Source organism: Etheostoma spectabile, chromosome 21, assembly GCF_008692095.1.
Source record: "Etheostoma spectabile isolate EspeVRDwgs_2016 chromosome 21, UIUC_Espe_1.0, whole genome shotgun sequence".
Lineage (NCBI taxonomy): Eukaryota > Metazoa > Chordata > Actinopteri > Perciformes > Percidae > Etheostoma > Etheostoma spectabile.
This window is the reverse complement of record NC_045753.1, coordinates 16809837-16823378: the sequence shown is the minus strand read 5'-3', so window position 1 is coordinate 16823378 and position 13542 is coordinate 16809837. Positions and strand designations below refer to the sequence as shown.

General features: G+C 39.6%; 1 protein-coding gene across 31 annotated transcripts in view; it reads right to left on the bottom strand.

The window, feature by feature from the left end:
* LOC116671648 (calcium-activated potassium channel subunit alpha-1) overlaps positions 1–13542 on the bottom strand; it is a 95036-nt gene that overhangs the window by 21755 nt on the left and 59739 nt on the right. For 8 of the 31 annotated variants that reach the window (XM_032503005.1, XM_032503004.1, XM_032503031.1 and 5 more), the window contains 9 exons: positions 12962–13031; positions 12671–12826; positions 12454–12563; positions 11492–11560; positions 10906–10992; positions 8069–8145; positions 6093–6101; positions 4698–4871; positions 2016–2048 (listed from right to left, as the gene is read on the bottom strand). In XM_032503005.1, coding sequence (XP_032358896.1) covers positions 2016–2048; positions 4698–4871; positions 6093–6101; positions 8069–8145; positions 10906–10992; positions 11492–11560; positions 12454–12563; positions 12671–12826; positions 12962–13031 — 785 coding nt within the window. The remainder of the gene's footprint in view (positions 1–2015; positions 2049–4697; positions 4872–6092; positions 6102–8068; positions 8146–10905; positions 10993–11491; positions 11561–12453; positions 12564–12670; positions 12827–12961; positions 13032–13542) is intronic. The other 23 variants (XM_032503016.1, XM_032503015.1, XM_032503034.1 and 20 more) reach the window with 7 other exon arrangements.

Below are 13542 nucleotides of genomic sequence, written 5' to 3'. Positions count from 1 at the left end.
TGGCCCTTACAGTGCCTGTGACTGAGCGTGGCTTTATTGGAGTGACTGGGGTGGTATCTGTATTTCACCGGAAGACTACATGCCCGGTGGAGCCGGCTGGCCTCTTCTGCAACCCCTGGTAGCCGACCCACTTGGCCCAAGTCCCCAGAGCCCATGAAGCTCAATCTCAGAGCAGAGGGCACAGCAGGGGGCATCAGGCTTCCCTTGCGGTTGTTTACCAGCGGGACAGACACAGTGACTCCGCTACGGGGCCCCCAACAGACCTCGCTGGCTGAGTTGTTCAGTTTAGCTGACTTGAATTGATCAATTGAAGACTGGATTATTGGACCGTTGTTAACTGCTAAATGAAGAGGAGTCACAGTCAGGATCTGTACAATGCAAAATTAATAGAGGATTTTTTAAAAATTATTATTAAAGGGTCAATTCACCCAAATCAATTGTATCTAGTACGTTGATTGCGTGGAGGTTTGGAGTCTGTGGTCTGAGATGTGTGACTCCAACTCATTACACAACAGGTGAATAAAATTGTGTCCGAGTACACACAAAATTGAAACACTACATTTGAATAATAGGCCTCACAGTCAACCGTTTAAATTGGAACTACTTTATACTGAAGAAATAGTTACTATGAAAACCATTCACAGTATATTCTGTAGATTTTCCAATAGTAGACTAGGACATTGTTTTTGGAAAGACATGCCGTTTCTTTATGTTGTGAGCACCACATATAAACAATTTAATTCACCTCCACGGTGTTGGGTAGAGGCATAAATCTCAGGGACAGATATTTCAAAGCATTGGTGCATAAAACTGAATACAATCTGCATGACTAGATGCCAGAAGGGGGAAGTCATAAATTGCTTGCTTTGTGATTAGGGTGAACGAACCCTTTAATTTTTCGCATTAACCACAAGATAGGATTTGATTTAACCTGACTTCAATAAGACCTGCAGTGTGTATGTTAATAAAACATTGTGTGACTCTTACCATAATTAAAGCATTATCACTGGTTTTTGGGGGTAACTCTTTCTGGCACAAGAATGCTAATAACTGAATAATTAAAAAACCTCATTTTTATTAAACACCACTTAACCATTTCATATATAGCCACCAATGAAATGTTGGATTTGACATTTACTTTGATATTTATAATAAACATGAATTAATAAATATGCTTTCACGTGTTCCAGCGATTGTTATGCCATAAGAACAAGAAGGTGACGACATGAATTAACAACCACTAGCTTCTGTGTGCATTTTATGCCTACTGAGGGAGGAATGAATTCAGTATCCACTCAGCTATTTAAGTGTAAAACCTTACAGCTCCACTGGTGTTCTAGTCAAGGTAAAACTGGTATGATAACATGATAAAATAGGAAACAAGGAAGCAGAGGAAAAGTGTTCTCCTTACTCTAAAAAATGGCCAGGAGCTAAAAATGGAGAATAGAGATGATTATTTCAACAGTCAGCTGTCTAGCAGATTATCCTCCCTACTCCAGACCTCCACTATTCATCTGCCCCATGTCAAACATACACAGCAATTCTCCAGGACAACACGTTGTGGCAGATTTGCTACCTATCAGAGATCCTGTTGAAGTGAACGGCCCACATGGTTCACACTCCTCTAATGGCTGGACTAACCCTTAAGTGTTTTTATTCCTCCTGTTTGTTCTCCAACATGATGCTCCATTATAAACTATTGCACACATTTACTAAAAAAAATGTTGTATGTTGTATTTTCAGCTGCACACCGAATGTATTCATCCCCACCCACAGTGAAGCAGGAGCACCATCTACTGCTGACCTGTATCTGATACCCAACACAAACCACTCAGAGACAATTTCCTAATGCTTTGCATATAAAATATAATAATGGATGATGATGATAGACTGGACATAGCAATGAGCAGCAAACACTAAAATACAGGTAGTTAGAGACAGTTCAACTGGTGATAACTGAGAATGCACAGGTGGAAGGGTTAGAAACAAAAGAGAGAATGGAAATCAAAACTTACTTGATTTGATATATCCATTATAGCTATTTTTAGCTGAGAAAAATGCAGAGACAGATGAGAGGTTACAGGGAAGAACAGGTTGTAATGAAAGCAAATTATAAATGACAACTGAAGGCTGACAGATTTCTCTTTAAGGCACAGTAAAACAGAGTGATGTCTTGAACACAACATGGACAAAGCAATGAGAAACAAAACACGGGGCGTTTGGGAATACTTTTTTTTCATCAATGTGGTCAGCGAGCTTAAATAGTGGGTTAAATAGTCAAAGTTTGTAGGTGGCCGTCTGCTGAATAAGAACAGTCATGTTTGAGGGGGCACAGTTAGCACTGATTTGGAGAGTTGGTAGTCAAAAGGCATTTAGATGTTGAGGATAGGATAGGAAATTTGGTTTAAAAAATATATTTTTTCAAACCAAAGATTTTATTCATAATTAATGATTGTTTGGTCTGTAAAATGTCAGTGAATAGTAAATAAAAAAATGCTACAATTTAATAAAACCCAAGCTGATTTTTGTTTTGTATTAACCACAGTTCACACTCACAAAATTATTGATTTACTTCCATATAAGACAAAGGAAAACAGTTAATCATCACAATTTAGAAGCTGAAATTATGTTTTGTTCTTGAAAAAAGAATTGATTATCTAAATATTTAGAGATTCTGTTGATTGACTACAACGTTTTAGTGGCATTAAAATACTATATTTTAATGAGATGCAGGTCCATAATGCAGCCCACATTGAAATATAATAACCAAATATAGCCTGTTTTTAACTCGGATGTTGAGATGTTTTATGACATGAAAAATGCTTAAAATGCAGACCTGCATTAACATTTAGTTGGTAGGTATCCGTGTAACAAGACTAAATAATGTGACTGTATGTGGTTCTTGTTCTTATGTCTCTAGTATTGTGTTTATTTTTTCTCCTCTTTCCCAAAAGTTGTTTACCATTCCTCTGCACTGCTTGACACAACCTGTGCGGATGCATTGAACTTTCTGTGAGTCACTTTTTTGGAGCCGTGAGTCCCACACATGCTCATTAGTACCTTATTTCAACCCCTTGCTTACAATAAAGGTCATGCATTGAGCTTAAGGCAGGACAGTGACAGCAATGTTCAAACAGGGACCTTGCTGGTCCTGGCATCTGTCGCCTGCAATTGGAGGGCGCGAGCAGAGTCACAGGACTAACAGGCTAGCATCTGTCCCACAACCAGAGAGGAGGAGAGGGGCGGGGGCACTCAGCTGCCTGGTGGTTAGGAACTGTCAGGCTGAGTTTCATGACAACCGGTAGCACTCCAAAAATGAAAATGCAAACATAATTTCCATGTCAGGCCGTATAAGGCCTTGCTGCGCGCGCCTCCCGCACCGTGTCGACAGCAACTCCGGAGCTCGGCTCGAGCGCGGCTAGCCAGGCGATGCTTATAGCACACAACCATGGAAGACATGTCGAGGGGTGGAAACGCCCAGAGACGTTCAACTATACACAGAATGGTCTTTGATCAAGAGACGTTCACTAAAACAGTATGACAGTCTGCAATGTTTTCCAGCAAATTGTATCAACGCTCTGCAAACTCAGACACATTCTTAATGCCTTCTGCGATACATCATTGCAATTTAACATGCCCTCTGGCTTTAAAGGGGAATCACACTTGAGTTAAGAATTTATATGCAGCTCAATTCAGCTCAGGTTGAGTTAGTGAAATCCAATAAGATCCAGCACTATCTACTGTCTTTTATTCCTATTGCAAACCAATACAATCCAGTTCTATTCCATTGTATTCTCTTCATAGTATTGTACAATTCTCCATTGGCAATAAACGGGGCCCTGGTTTGTGTACTGAATATGTTTTTAAGATTTTACCCTCAGTGGTTGTCCAAGCTTTTGATCTTAATTTAGTAAAACCAGTACAATTAACCTTACTATGTAGAGCTACCCTCAGAAAATCCCTTTTGGCGCTCTCTAAACCGCAGTTTGTTTTTATATTTAAATTAAATGTCAGTGGCATTTATGCATACAAATATCTAAAATCCTATCCTGTTCACCCATTCCTGGAGGGTAAAGTTGTGAAATATTTGGTTTAAATGGATGTTATTTGGGTTTTTCCTTTAAAAAAAATGAAGTTACTCTCTCCAGTAACATTGTACACTCCTACCAAAACACTCCTATCAAAACAAATAATTTGAAGAAATGCATGCAAATTCAATGCCAGGGTTCCCAAGTTTGAGTGTGAAACAAGATTTGTGGCAGGGAGGCACAGCTGTACATTTTTTATGGCTTCGGCTTTAATGTCTTGTAAACACGTTGGCGAGGTCACTGGAGGGGTAAGCACAATATCTTTCAGGGGAAAATTAGTTTTCACACTCTGCAAGACTTTTATATTAGTGACTGTTGAGTTACGTTAAACTACAGGTCCATTTGAATTCACATTCTCCGACAAAACACCAGCAAAACAGCACACTGGCATGCTTCACAACAGCTAAAAGTCACCTCCAAAAGTACACACGGGGAAGAAAACAAGCAGACTGAAAATCATAAAGCTAAAACACTAAAGCAACATCTATATCTATGACAGTGACGGCACAGCTGCTGGAGCTAAACAGCACACAAGCTGAAGACACACTGCACGGTTAACACAGTGCATGTTACAAACACTGAAGAGCACATGTCATGGCGACAACTTACAGGCACGTAAAGTGGCTGAGCAATCATTAACAGAGACAGCGGAGAGTGGGATGTCGCGTTGAGGGGAGTCCATGTTACAACGCACATTAACTGGCATGCAAGAGCAGTCCCGCTCTGAGCGGCCGCAATCAAAACAACATGCCAGTCTCATTTTCTTGTAGGCAGCCTTCTTGGCTACAGTCACGGGTTCAGACGAGAGGAGAGGAAGAGCAGGTTAATGTAGAGGGTCGTTCTGGAGGAAGAGTGGACAAAGGCAAGACAGGGCACAGAGGAAGGCTGCTGCTGGGATGCACAAGGTAATCTTTGTCTTGACAGAGTGCAAATGTCACATTAGGAATTTTGATTTTTTTTTTTTTACCACTATGTGTTTTTTTCAGTTTGGGTCTTTCCTGGGATGAGTAGGGAAAATATCATGAGGTCCTAAAGGCACATGGTTTGGGGGTAACATTTTGACACGAGGGTGGGGGAAAGGGCAGCCAAGTTCCCTCTTGACTCTCTCACTTCACCCCTAACAGCCCTTACCTCAACATCCCCAATACAACCTTACGTCCACTATGTGATTTCAACATGTGTTATAAGTTTAAAAATCTTAAATAATTGTACTGGTTTCTAATTCTAGCAGAGAATTTAAAGTGACAGAAATTTCCCCAACTAAAGTTCAAAGTAAATGTGACAATGTTTTCTGCACTTTGACATATCTGAAAGTGCATCCAGAAAGAACAAAAATAAAAACACTTTCATGATTGACAGTCTCAAGTAACACACCCCATCCCAACTTGGCTATCTGCCCAAACCCTCCCTGGTATCCAATGTGCTGACAGACACTGTGCAGTCATCTCAGTGAATTACATATTTTTGGGGTATGTGTCAAATGATTTATTCCTTTTATCAAAACAGGTAAAATTGAGAACTGTTCATCACTTCTTCATCCTGGTGACTTTTTAGCTCAGCTCATCTGTCAAAGGACTGTGGGGACATCTGGTGGTGATGTGGAGTATCACTACCTCAAGCAGGCATGACCGAATTGTTGATGCTCTGTAATAATATTTTGGGGGATGCTGCAATGACTAAATAAAATTGTACTTTAGGCATTGTATTGTCAGCTGTTTATGTCTGGTCTCTCTGATTGTTTCAAAAATAGCAATTCTAGAAAAGAATTGCTATAATAATAATAATAATAATAATAATAATAATAATATTAATACAATTGGTGTTTGTTTTGTCAGTTCTTTGGAATGATTCTCTAAATTTGTAAAGTGACATGCACATGACAACTGGAGGGATCCAGGCAGCATCAACCATTGTCATGCAACATTTAAAATACATTCAAACAGGTTGCTTCAATCGGGGAAACAGGCTGTGTTTTCGGAAGGAAAATTAATCCACATTACTCACAATATATCACTATAAAGTGATTTTTTTTAAGGCAAGTATGTCAAGTTCCCAAGCAGCAGGAAGAGAATACATGTTAAGATTAGGTGTTAGCTGTAGAAGTTAAGACAACACAAACTACATTAAATTAAAGAGAAAGAGCAACATAGTGGCACATGGTGTTAACGTCTAGAAACAAACAATCCATCCAGGTACCTGTGGTGTTAACAGTCTCTCCTAATGCCTGTTAACATCACAAAGCTATTAATGAACTCGAACAGCGCAGACAGCTATTATACAAAAAAAGACATAGCAAAGACAAAATGCACATTTAGAATGCATTTACAGCTGGTTTAAGGGGAGGTTATGGCTTGATTTCGCACCTTTCTGTGTGTATCTATAATAGGTAGGAATCACATCGAAAAAAGAGAGTATGCTAACTATTTAACATATTCTCTATCCTCTGACCCTGAGCAATCACAAAGAAAGAATATAAAGAATGCTTGAAGAATCAGTTTACCCAAACTACACAAAAGCAGATTTCAGAGAAGAAAAATATTAGCACATAAAACCAAAACTATCTGCAGAAATTGATACCAGCGGAAAACTGTGTTTTGTAATTTGGGTAAACTGACTAATTAATAAAGGCAGGTGTTTATGTTATACAGAGGCCCAAACGTGTAGTTTTACCTGCACATGTTTGTTTTGGCTGCTGAAAGAAATACGATGACCTTTGTTCATGCACAAGTTACAAGAAAGTAAATAATTAATGTAAGAACTAATTGGTGTGGACACGTGCCTATGTAGGTCATGTAAATACGCCATCACAGTGCTAGATTGATACTAACTCAGAGCTGTGAATAAATGTCACTGAAGTCAAACAAACTTTTATATATACTGTTTGTATATGTAAGGGCTGTAACGATATGCAAAATAAAACCAAAATCGCGAAGTGAGAAGGCAGAATCGCGACACACCTTTTCCATCTCCCAGAGTTGTCGTTCCCGTCCAGATTCAATGATACCACATCTTTAAATTACTATTAGTATTAGTCATTCTGGTGCCTTTTCAACAGATCCCGTGGCTCTGGACGGAGACCAGAAGGATAATAGAAGCACTTTTCCGGTGATGGCTAGACGTTACTGCGCAGCCTCTAACTGAATTTGACGACGTAGATGTGACGTAGATGTGACGTGGGCAACGAGTCTGCTAGCTGTGCCGAGAAAACTCTCAATCATTCCCAATCAGCAGAGACGGAGAGAGTAGGTATATGTTAGGAAATAACATAGGCATAGGCTAATTACTGCTAACTAACATGCTAGTTAACATTAGTAATTAAAGCTAAACAGCTAATGGAAGCCCAAACTGTTTGCGTGCTTCTTCTGCCAATACGGTGATTTTTATGCCACACAGGTACAAAGTAATAGAGCCTTTTATCCACTGGCTTTTATACATTGTCGTGTTTCTTTAGAAATAAACAACGGACAAATAGAGTCTTGACACACTTCAGATGTAAAGTTATTCACAGTAAAAGTGGCGCCAAAATGAATGGCAGTCAATGGAATACTAACAGAGGGTGATGGCTTGGTAGCATCAAAATGGCGCCATAGGAAGCTTCGCTTAGAGAGGAGAGGCTTACCCCCTTGCGTATACCCACCAAGAATGACATTAGCATTAGCTACTTAGTTAGTCTACCAGCACCTTTTACAGTAGGCACCTAAATACTTTTCCTATTTGTTCCCCCGAAAGGCTGGGTGTGGAATTGTCCATTACTGTTATCATTACCATTATTCTCATGTCCCATTTCAACGAGTTAATGAACCACTGAAACAATTTTGGAAAAATTACTTAAAGGTACAAAAATAATCTTTGGTGTTGGAAACATTTCATTCGTTTGTATTGAATCCTGGGTGAAAAATCGTGATACGAATCAAACCCTGTGTTTGGTGTATCGTTACAGCCCTAATATGTATATATGTTTTTCATATGCAGTCACTTACATTTCTTGCATCCACATTTCTTTATCCTTTTGGGATCAGTAATGTCATCATGGCAGGCTTTACAGTAAAACAGTGCCCTGTGGAATAGAAACAAGAATTCTCAGTAAGTCATCACAAAGAATCAGAAGAATTAATCATTTCTATTCCCTGGTTTTTAAAAACAAGTGACAAAACATTCTGAAACAGGCCGATCCCTCCCACCCCAGACACAAACTTTTAGAAACACTCCGTTCTGGCAGGCGGCTGCAGTCTATCACCAAAACCTCATGCAACAAAAACAGTTTCTTTGTGACTGCAGTCACCCTTTAAAGTTGTAGTCCGTAAGGTTTCCATCTAGTTAATTGTCTGTTTAGTTCATATCTATCAAAGAGTAAGAGTACAGAGTTAAAAAAAAAAACAAAGATGGTGATTGGGCATAGGACCCACTGATAAAAGCGCTTAGCAGAGCTGCCAACTTTTCCAAAAACCTTGGAGTGAGATTTGGGGGCGCCAACCCATATATTTGCTGCGTGCAAAGCAATTTCTTTGGCTCTTTCAGCATCATTATACTTCAGGGTTTAAATTGGGATTTGTTATATGTGGGGGGGGGCTCTCCCTTGGGGGTTTGGGGGTATGCCCCCCCAGGGAAAAAATTTGAAAAATAAACCATTAAATGGCACTTTCCGGAGAGTTTTGTGCAAAAAAAATGGAGAAATCAAGTCTTGCATGAAATGTGCAAAACTGTAGGGTTAAGAGCCTTTGCATTGTAGTAGTATCAACAGGAATTAGGGCATTCAGCATTTACATTATATAAATTATTAACTTCTTAATATATAAGAACTGACCCAGACAATGTGCCAAAACATATATGAGAAAACAGTGGAAACCGAATAAACAGATAGCATATGTCGAGGCAAACAATACAAATGTAGCAGATGGTGTTGGGGGTCGGTTGGTACGCAAGTCGCAAGGGTGGCGCCTGGTGATAGGGGACCAGTTGTACCCAAATTAAATTGATGTTTGAGGGATTGCGAACAAGAATACCAACTGAAAGATTCGAACACTGACCAGGTGCCAACTATACCACTATGATTTCATAATTGCAGTAAAGTATCTACATTCCTTTTAACCTTTGTGCCAAGGCTCAGTAATGTTTGGCCCTCATCCTCTGTGCCCCACTTACTATATTTACTTTTTTGGTAAAATAAAGACTATTTGTTCATTATATGAAACATTGAATGAATTATTTACAGGTTCATTGAGATGCACAGAGGTTAGAGAAGCACAATAGTGGCCCAACGTTGCAGTACGTAATGATAGCTCAGAGTGGTTCATCAGATTTCTGCTCATGTTTACAACTTTATGCACATTCAAAATATAACTCCTCCCATCTGTGTCCGAGATGTGGAGAGTTGTAATATAGTCTGCTGTGCATGTCATTGCTCTGCTGATATGGTGGATCTCACTCAGACCGTCTGACAGACACAGAGGCCCATCTGGGTCTCTGGTCTCTGACAAAGTTTAGAGGAGGCTGTTCGCTGCTCATTATCGGAGGACTACATGGATGCAACGCGTCACTGCCCGCAGTCTCTGAAAGCACAACTAGTGGATCATGAGTGGCTCAACAGGTAGATCTATAGATAAACTCATCTATCAGAAATTTGACCGACCGGGTTGACGCTTCAGCGTGAGAAATCGGGGGTGTGGGGATGCTGCATTCCATTGTACTCGGACACTGGGAACTTCTGACAAGGAAAGATGCCAAGAATGGTGTGCTAATGGGGCGCCTACATTTTCATTAATGCTGACTCACAATGGGAGACAAACTCGGGTTGGGGGGGGGGGGGGGGGGGGGCGTTCGGTCCTTTCATCCCAGGGTAAGGTGAATAAGGGGAAGGTGGTGCTCGCTCTTCTTGGCCTCCACTTCATCAGCTAAGCCTACTTCACATTCTGCCTCAGTAGCTAGTAAGGTGTTTGTGTCACATTGGTAAGATGCCTGACATTGTCACTAGCCAGCCGGGCTGGGCGTGCACTGGCTCAACTTGTTTGTCTGTGCTGTGGCTAACTGTGCAAACACAGTTACAGTGATAACACAGTCTCACAGTGATAACACAGTCTCAACCCTCTGTTGTGAGACAACTTCACTGCGGAAAACATTGCAGCTCCCATACCCTCGGTAAGTAATCCCGCTAGCTGCTTTAGCACTGTTTACTATGTTAGCATGATTAGCCATGTTAGCTAGCCGCTGCCTCCCCGGCTCTATCAGCTCTACGGCTCTACGTCTTCATGAATGTATTAGCACTTAGACAAAACTGCTATTAGTGTGGACTGGAGCATGTGAAGACAGGCAGGTGAGAGCTGCCATGTACCAACATCATACAATCAACACAGTTCGTTTTTGAAAGGAACTCTGAAAAACAAGGTCCCAGTGTCCTGCCTGCAATTACATCTTACCGCCCAAAGCTGACGCTAGGAAAAACTCAAATCTTACAGAATAAAACTTTAACAAATGTTTTAAAATAATTAATATATTCATGTATCCACATCCACCAACGCAAATTTCCTTTTTATTCCTTTTAAATTATTTTGAACATATACACTTCTATAACATCACCTGCCAACAACCAGCTAGCTAACAACAACAACCAGCTAGCAACAAATTAGGCTAACTATCATATTGTAAGCACTGTTAGCATGGAGCCTAACCCACCTGGATTAAAATGATACAGCCCTCCTACAAATTGTCTACATTGCAATGAAATTTGGGGAAATTATCTTTGCCCTTTGTACTACAGCATGGCGGAGGCTCTATCAGAGCAGTTTCACTTTTAGACACCATTGGATCTTGGGTCACTCACCTCTTTACTTCTTTGGCATCGCTGGCAATGAAGAAGCCCAATGTCCCCTCTTGCATTTTCATATGGTTTCCAGGGTTTATTAGGGTGCTGCAAGGATTTATAGACCAAAGATTTCACAGCAGAAAGTTATATCACAGAATTTGCTAGGCTTTGCACTAATCACTGGCAGTGTCACATGCTGGCAGGATTAGTTTTCACAACTCATTTGGCACGATAGCCTCTGTTCATTACATTAAGTCAATGAAAGCAGATAGCAGTGACACTTCCAATGGTATAAAATGAGCAGTGCAATAGAGAAACCACTAAAACAAGGCTTCCACTGTGTTTAATGAGACCAACTGCCACCTTCATCATTCATTTGTCAAGATGTAATCAGAAAACCCTGTTTTATCTGTGAACAAACCAATTTAGACATCAATTTAGCATGTTTTGTAAAGCAAATTATATTTGCAGTCAAACAGAGATGCTGATTCTAAGTAATGTCATCACTGAAAGCAAATACTGACAGCAAACACACATGGTTAAGGTTTTTTGCATCCATGAATTGTAATGGATTCAATAATCCACTGTGAGCACATCCACTTACCTGCATTCCCTTTGATCAGACTTGTACTCTATAGCTATCAGTAGCAGCTTTAGCTTCACATAGCAGAGTCTGCAATAGAGAACAATATAATTAGACCTCGTGGATGCTGAAAATGTGTAGTTTTCTAAAATCATCAGCTTTAAGTGCCACCGTTTTCTATGTAACGTTAGAGGTCTGGTTAACAGATTTGAGGCTGATCAACCATTTTTATGGCAGAACAGTAATGCACTTGTTGTCCTTTTTGCAATCTTAGCTTCATTGAGTCTTAAACTAACAAATCCAGAGAAGGAAGGTGGTTCCGGGGAGACGACTCCCTCCAGTATTTTGAATTTGTACTAAAGTAACTATTTTAAAGACTAGCTGTCAGTATTACATATTGCATCTCTACATCTTATCATATATATTTTTTTGTAGCGTTGCACCATATTATAGACAGTAGTATTGATAAAAGTATCTGTAATGATGAACAATATCAATATTGGAATTAATGATATCCTAGATACTTAACCCTGGCGATTGTTTTTTTTTAAATTCCATTATCTGTAGGTCACAATGCCAATCATTACAATTATTGTTGTTTTCTTGTAAGGGGTTAATTTGCGAGGCTTTAGAAAACAGCCTTTTCTTCGATTTAACTTACTATCTCAAGAAAATTACTAAATTATTCTGACATAACAAAATAACTATCTTATAATCTTGAGATAAATAAAGTCACTGAAACAGATGCAACCACGGCAACTTTCAGATTCCATTGAAACCTGTAGCTTTAAGATTAAAACATTATCTCATCATAGACTTCCACACTGTTGTACACACATCTTCACCATCTTACTGCTGGCTCTTCATTTAAAAGTGTAAATAAAAGACCAATACTAACTGCCACAAGTGTTAATTTATTGCAAAAGAGGAGGCCACAAAGCACTACTTTTACAAAAAAAAAGCCTTTGTTTTAGTGCACTTACTCGCAAATTACTGGGAAGGACATGCCCACAAAGGCACTTGACAAGTACTCAGTGTACATCTCATTGGATACTCCTTCCAGGTAATACTTCTGCCACGTGTCCTCCTCAATCTACAACAAAGATTGATAACAAAATACAGAAAGATTGTAGCATTACAAAAATAACTGAACACAAAAAGTAAAATAGTGCAAGTTTGATGCATCTTAGCTGTGGCTACCTTGATGAAGGACCTCATGGAGAAAAGGTTGGCCAGCATGGTGGAGAGGCCTTGAGCCAGGCAGCTCTGAGCAATGAACCCCAGTTTTAGCTCTGCAAGGCAAATAGCGTCATCTCCTTCCTTCCAGTTCCAGCTCGGGATGTTCAAAAGATGGGCCTTAAGGCAAAAAAATAAAAAAATAACGTGGTGGCCTTACACTACTAACAAACAAATATTCATATCAAAATGCTTAAATACATTAAAAACCTAATCTAATTAATACATCAAGTAAAAGCAACAGACTATACCAACCTTATTGTGGTACTGCAACATTTGAGTGATTATTCTGATCTTTGGATGGTAGTTCTTGATGGATATTACTCTGATGCATGACAGGAAGGACAAAACATAATCAGACCAATTGCAGAGACTTTTCCTGTGTCATTTTCTACTACTACTGTTTGTTTAATTCAAAACATAAAAACTTCTCACAGCTAAAAAAAAACTATAAATGTAAGATTAACACAATTTACAGCTGGCAGTTATTTGAGCCTATGAGATTTAAAGCTCAAGACAAAACAGTGTTTTGAATATTTCAATGAAAGAGAATTGGGTGTGTTGTAACTGATTCATGTTTTCTCTCTGAGTTCTTGATACTTGTCCAACAGGGAAAGTGAGCACCAGGAGTTTGTCCATGGAGACTCTGTGTGCTTACAGTGAGAGTCAACTCTGACACGCTCACTTACACTCACATTTTGAAGTCCAGGTAGAAGGAATAATATGAAACTCACTTTTGGAAGTACTGTATGATCTTTTGGTAACATGACGTCATATATCCAATACAGGCCCATTGTATGAACAGTGAGGGAAAAAAGTATTTGATCCCCTGCTGA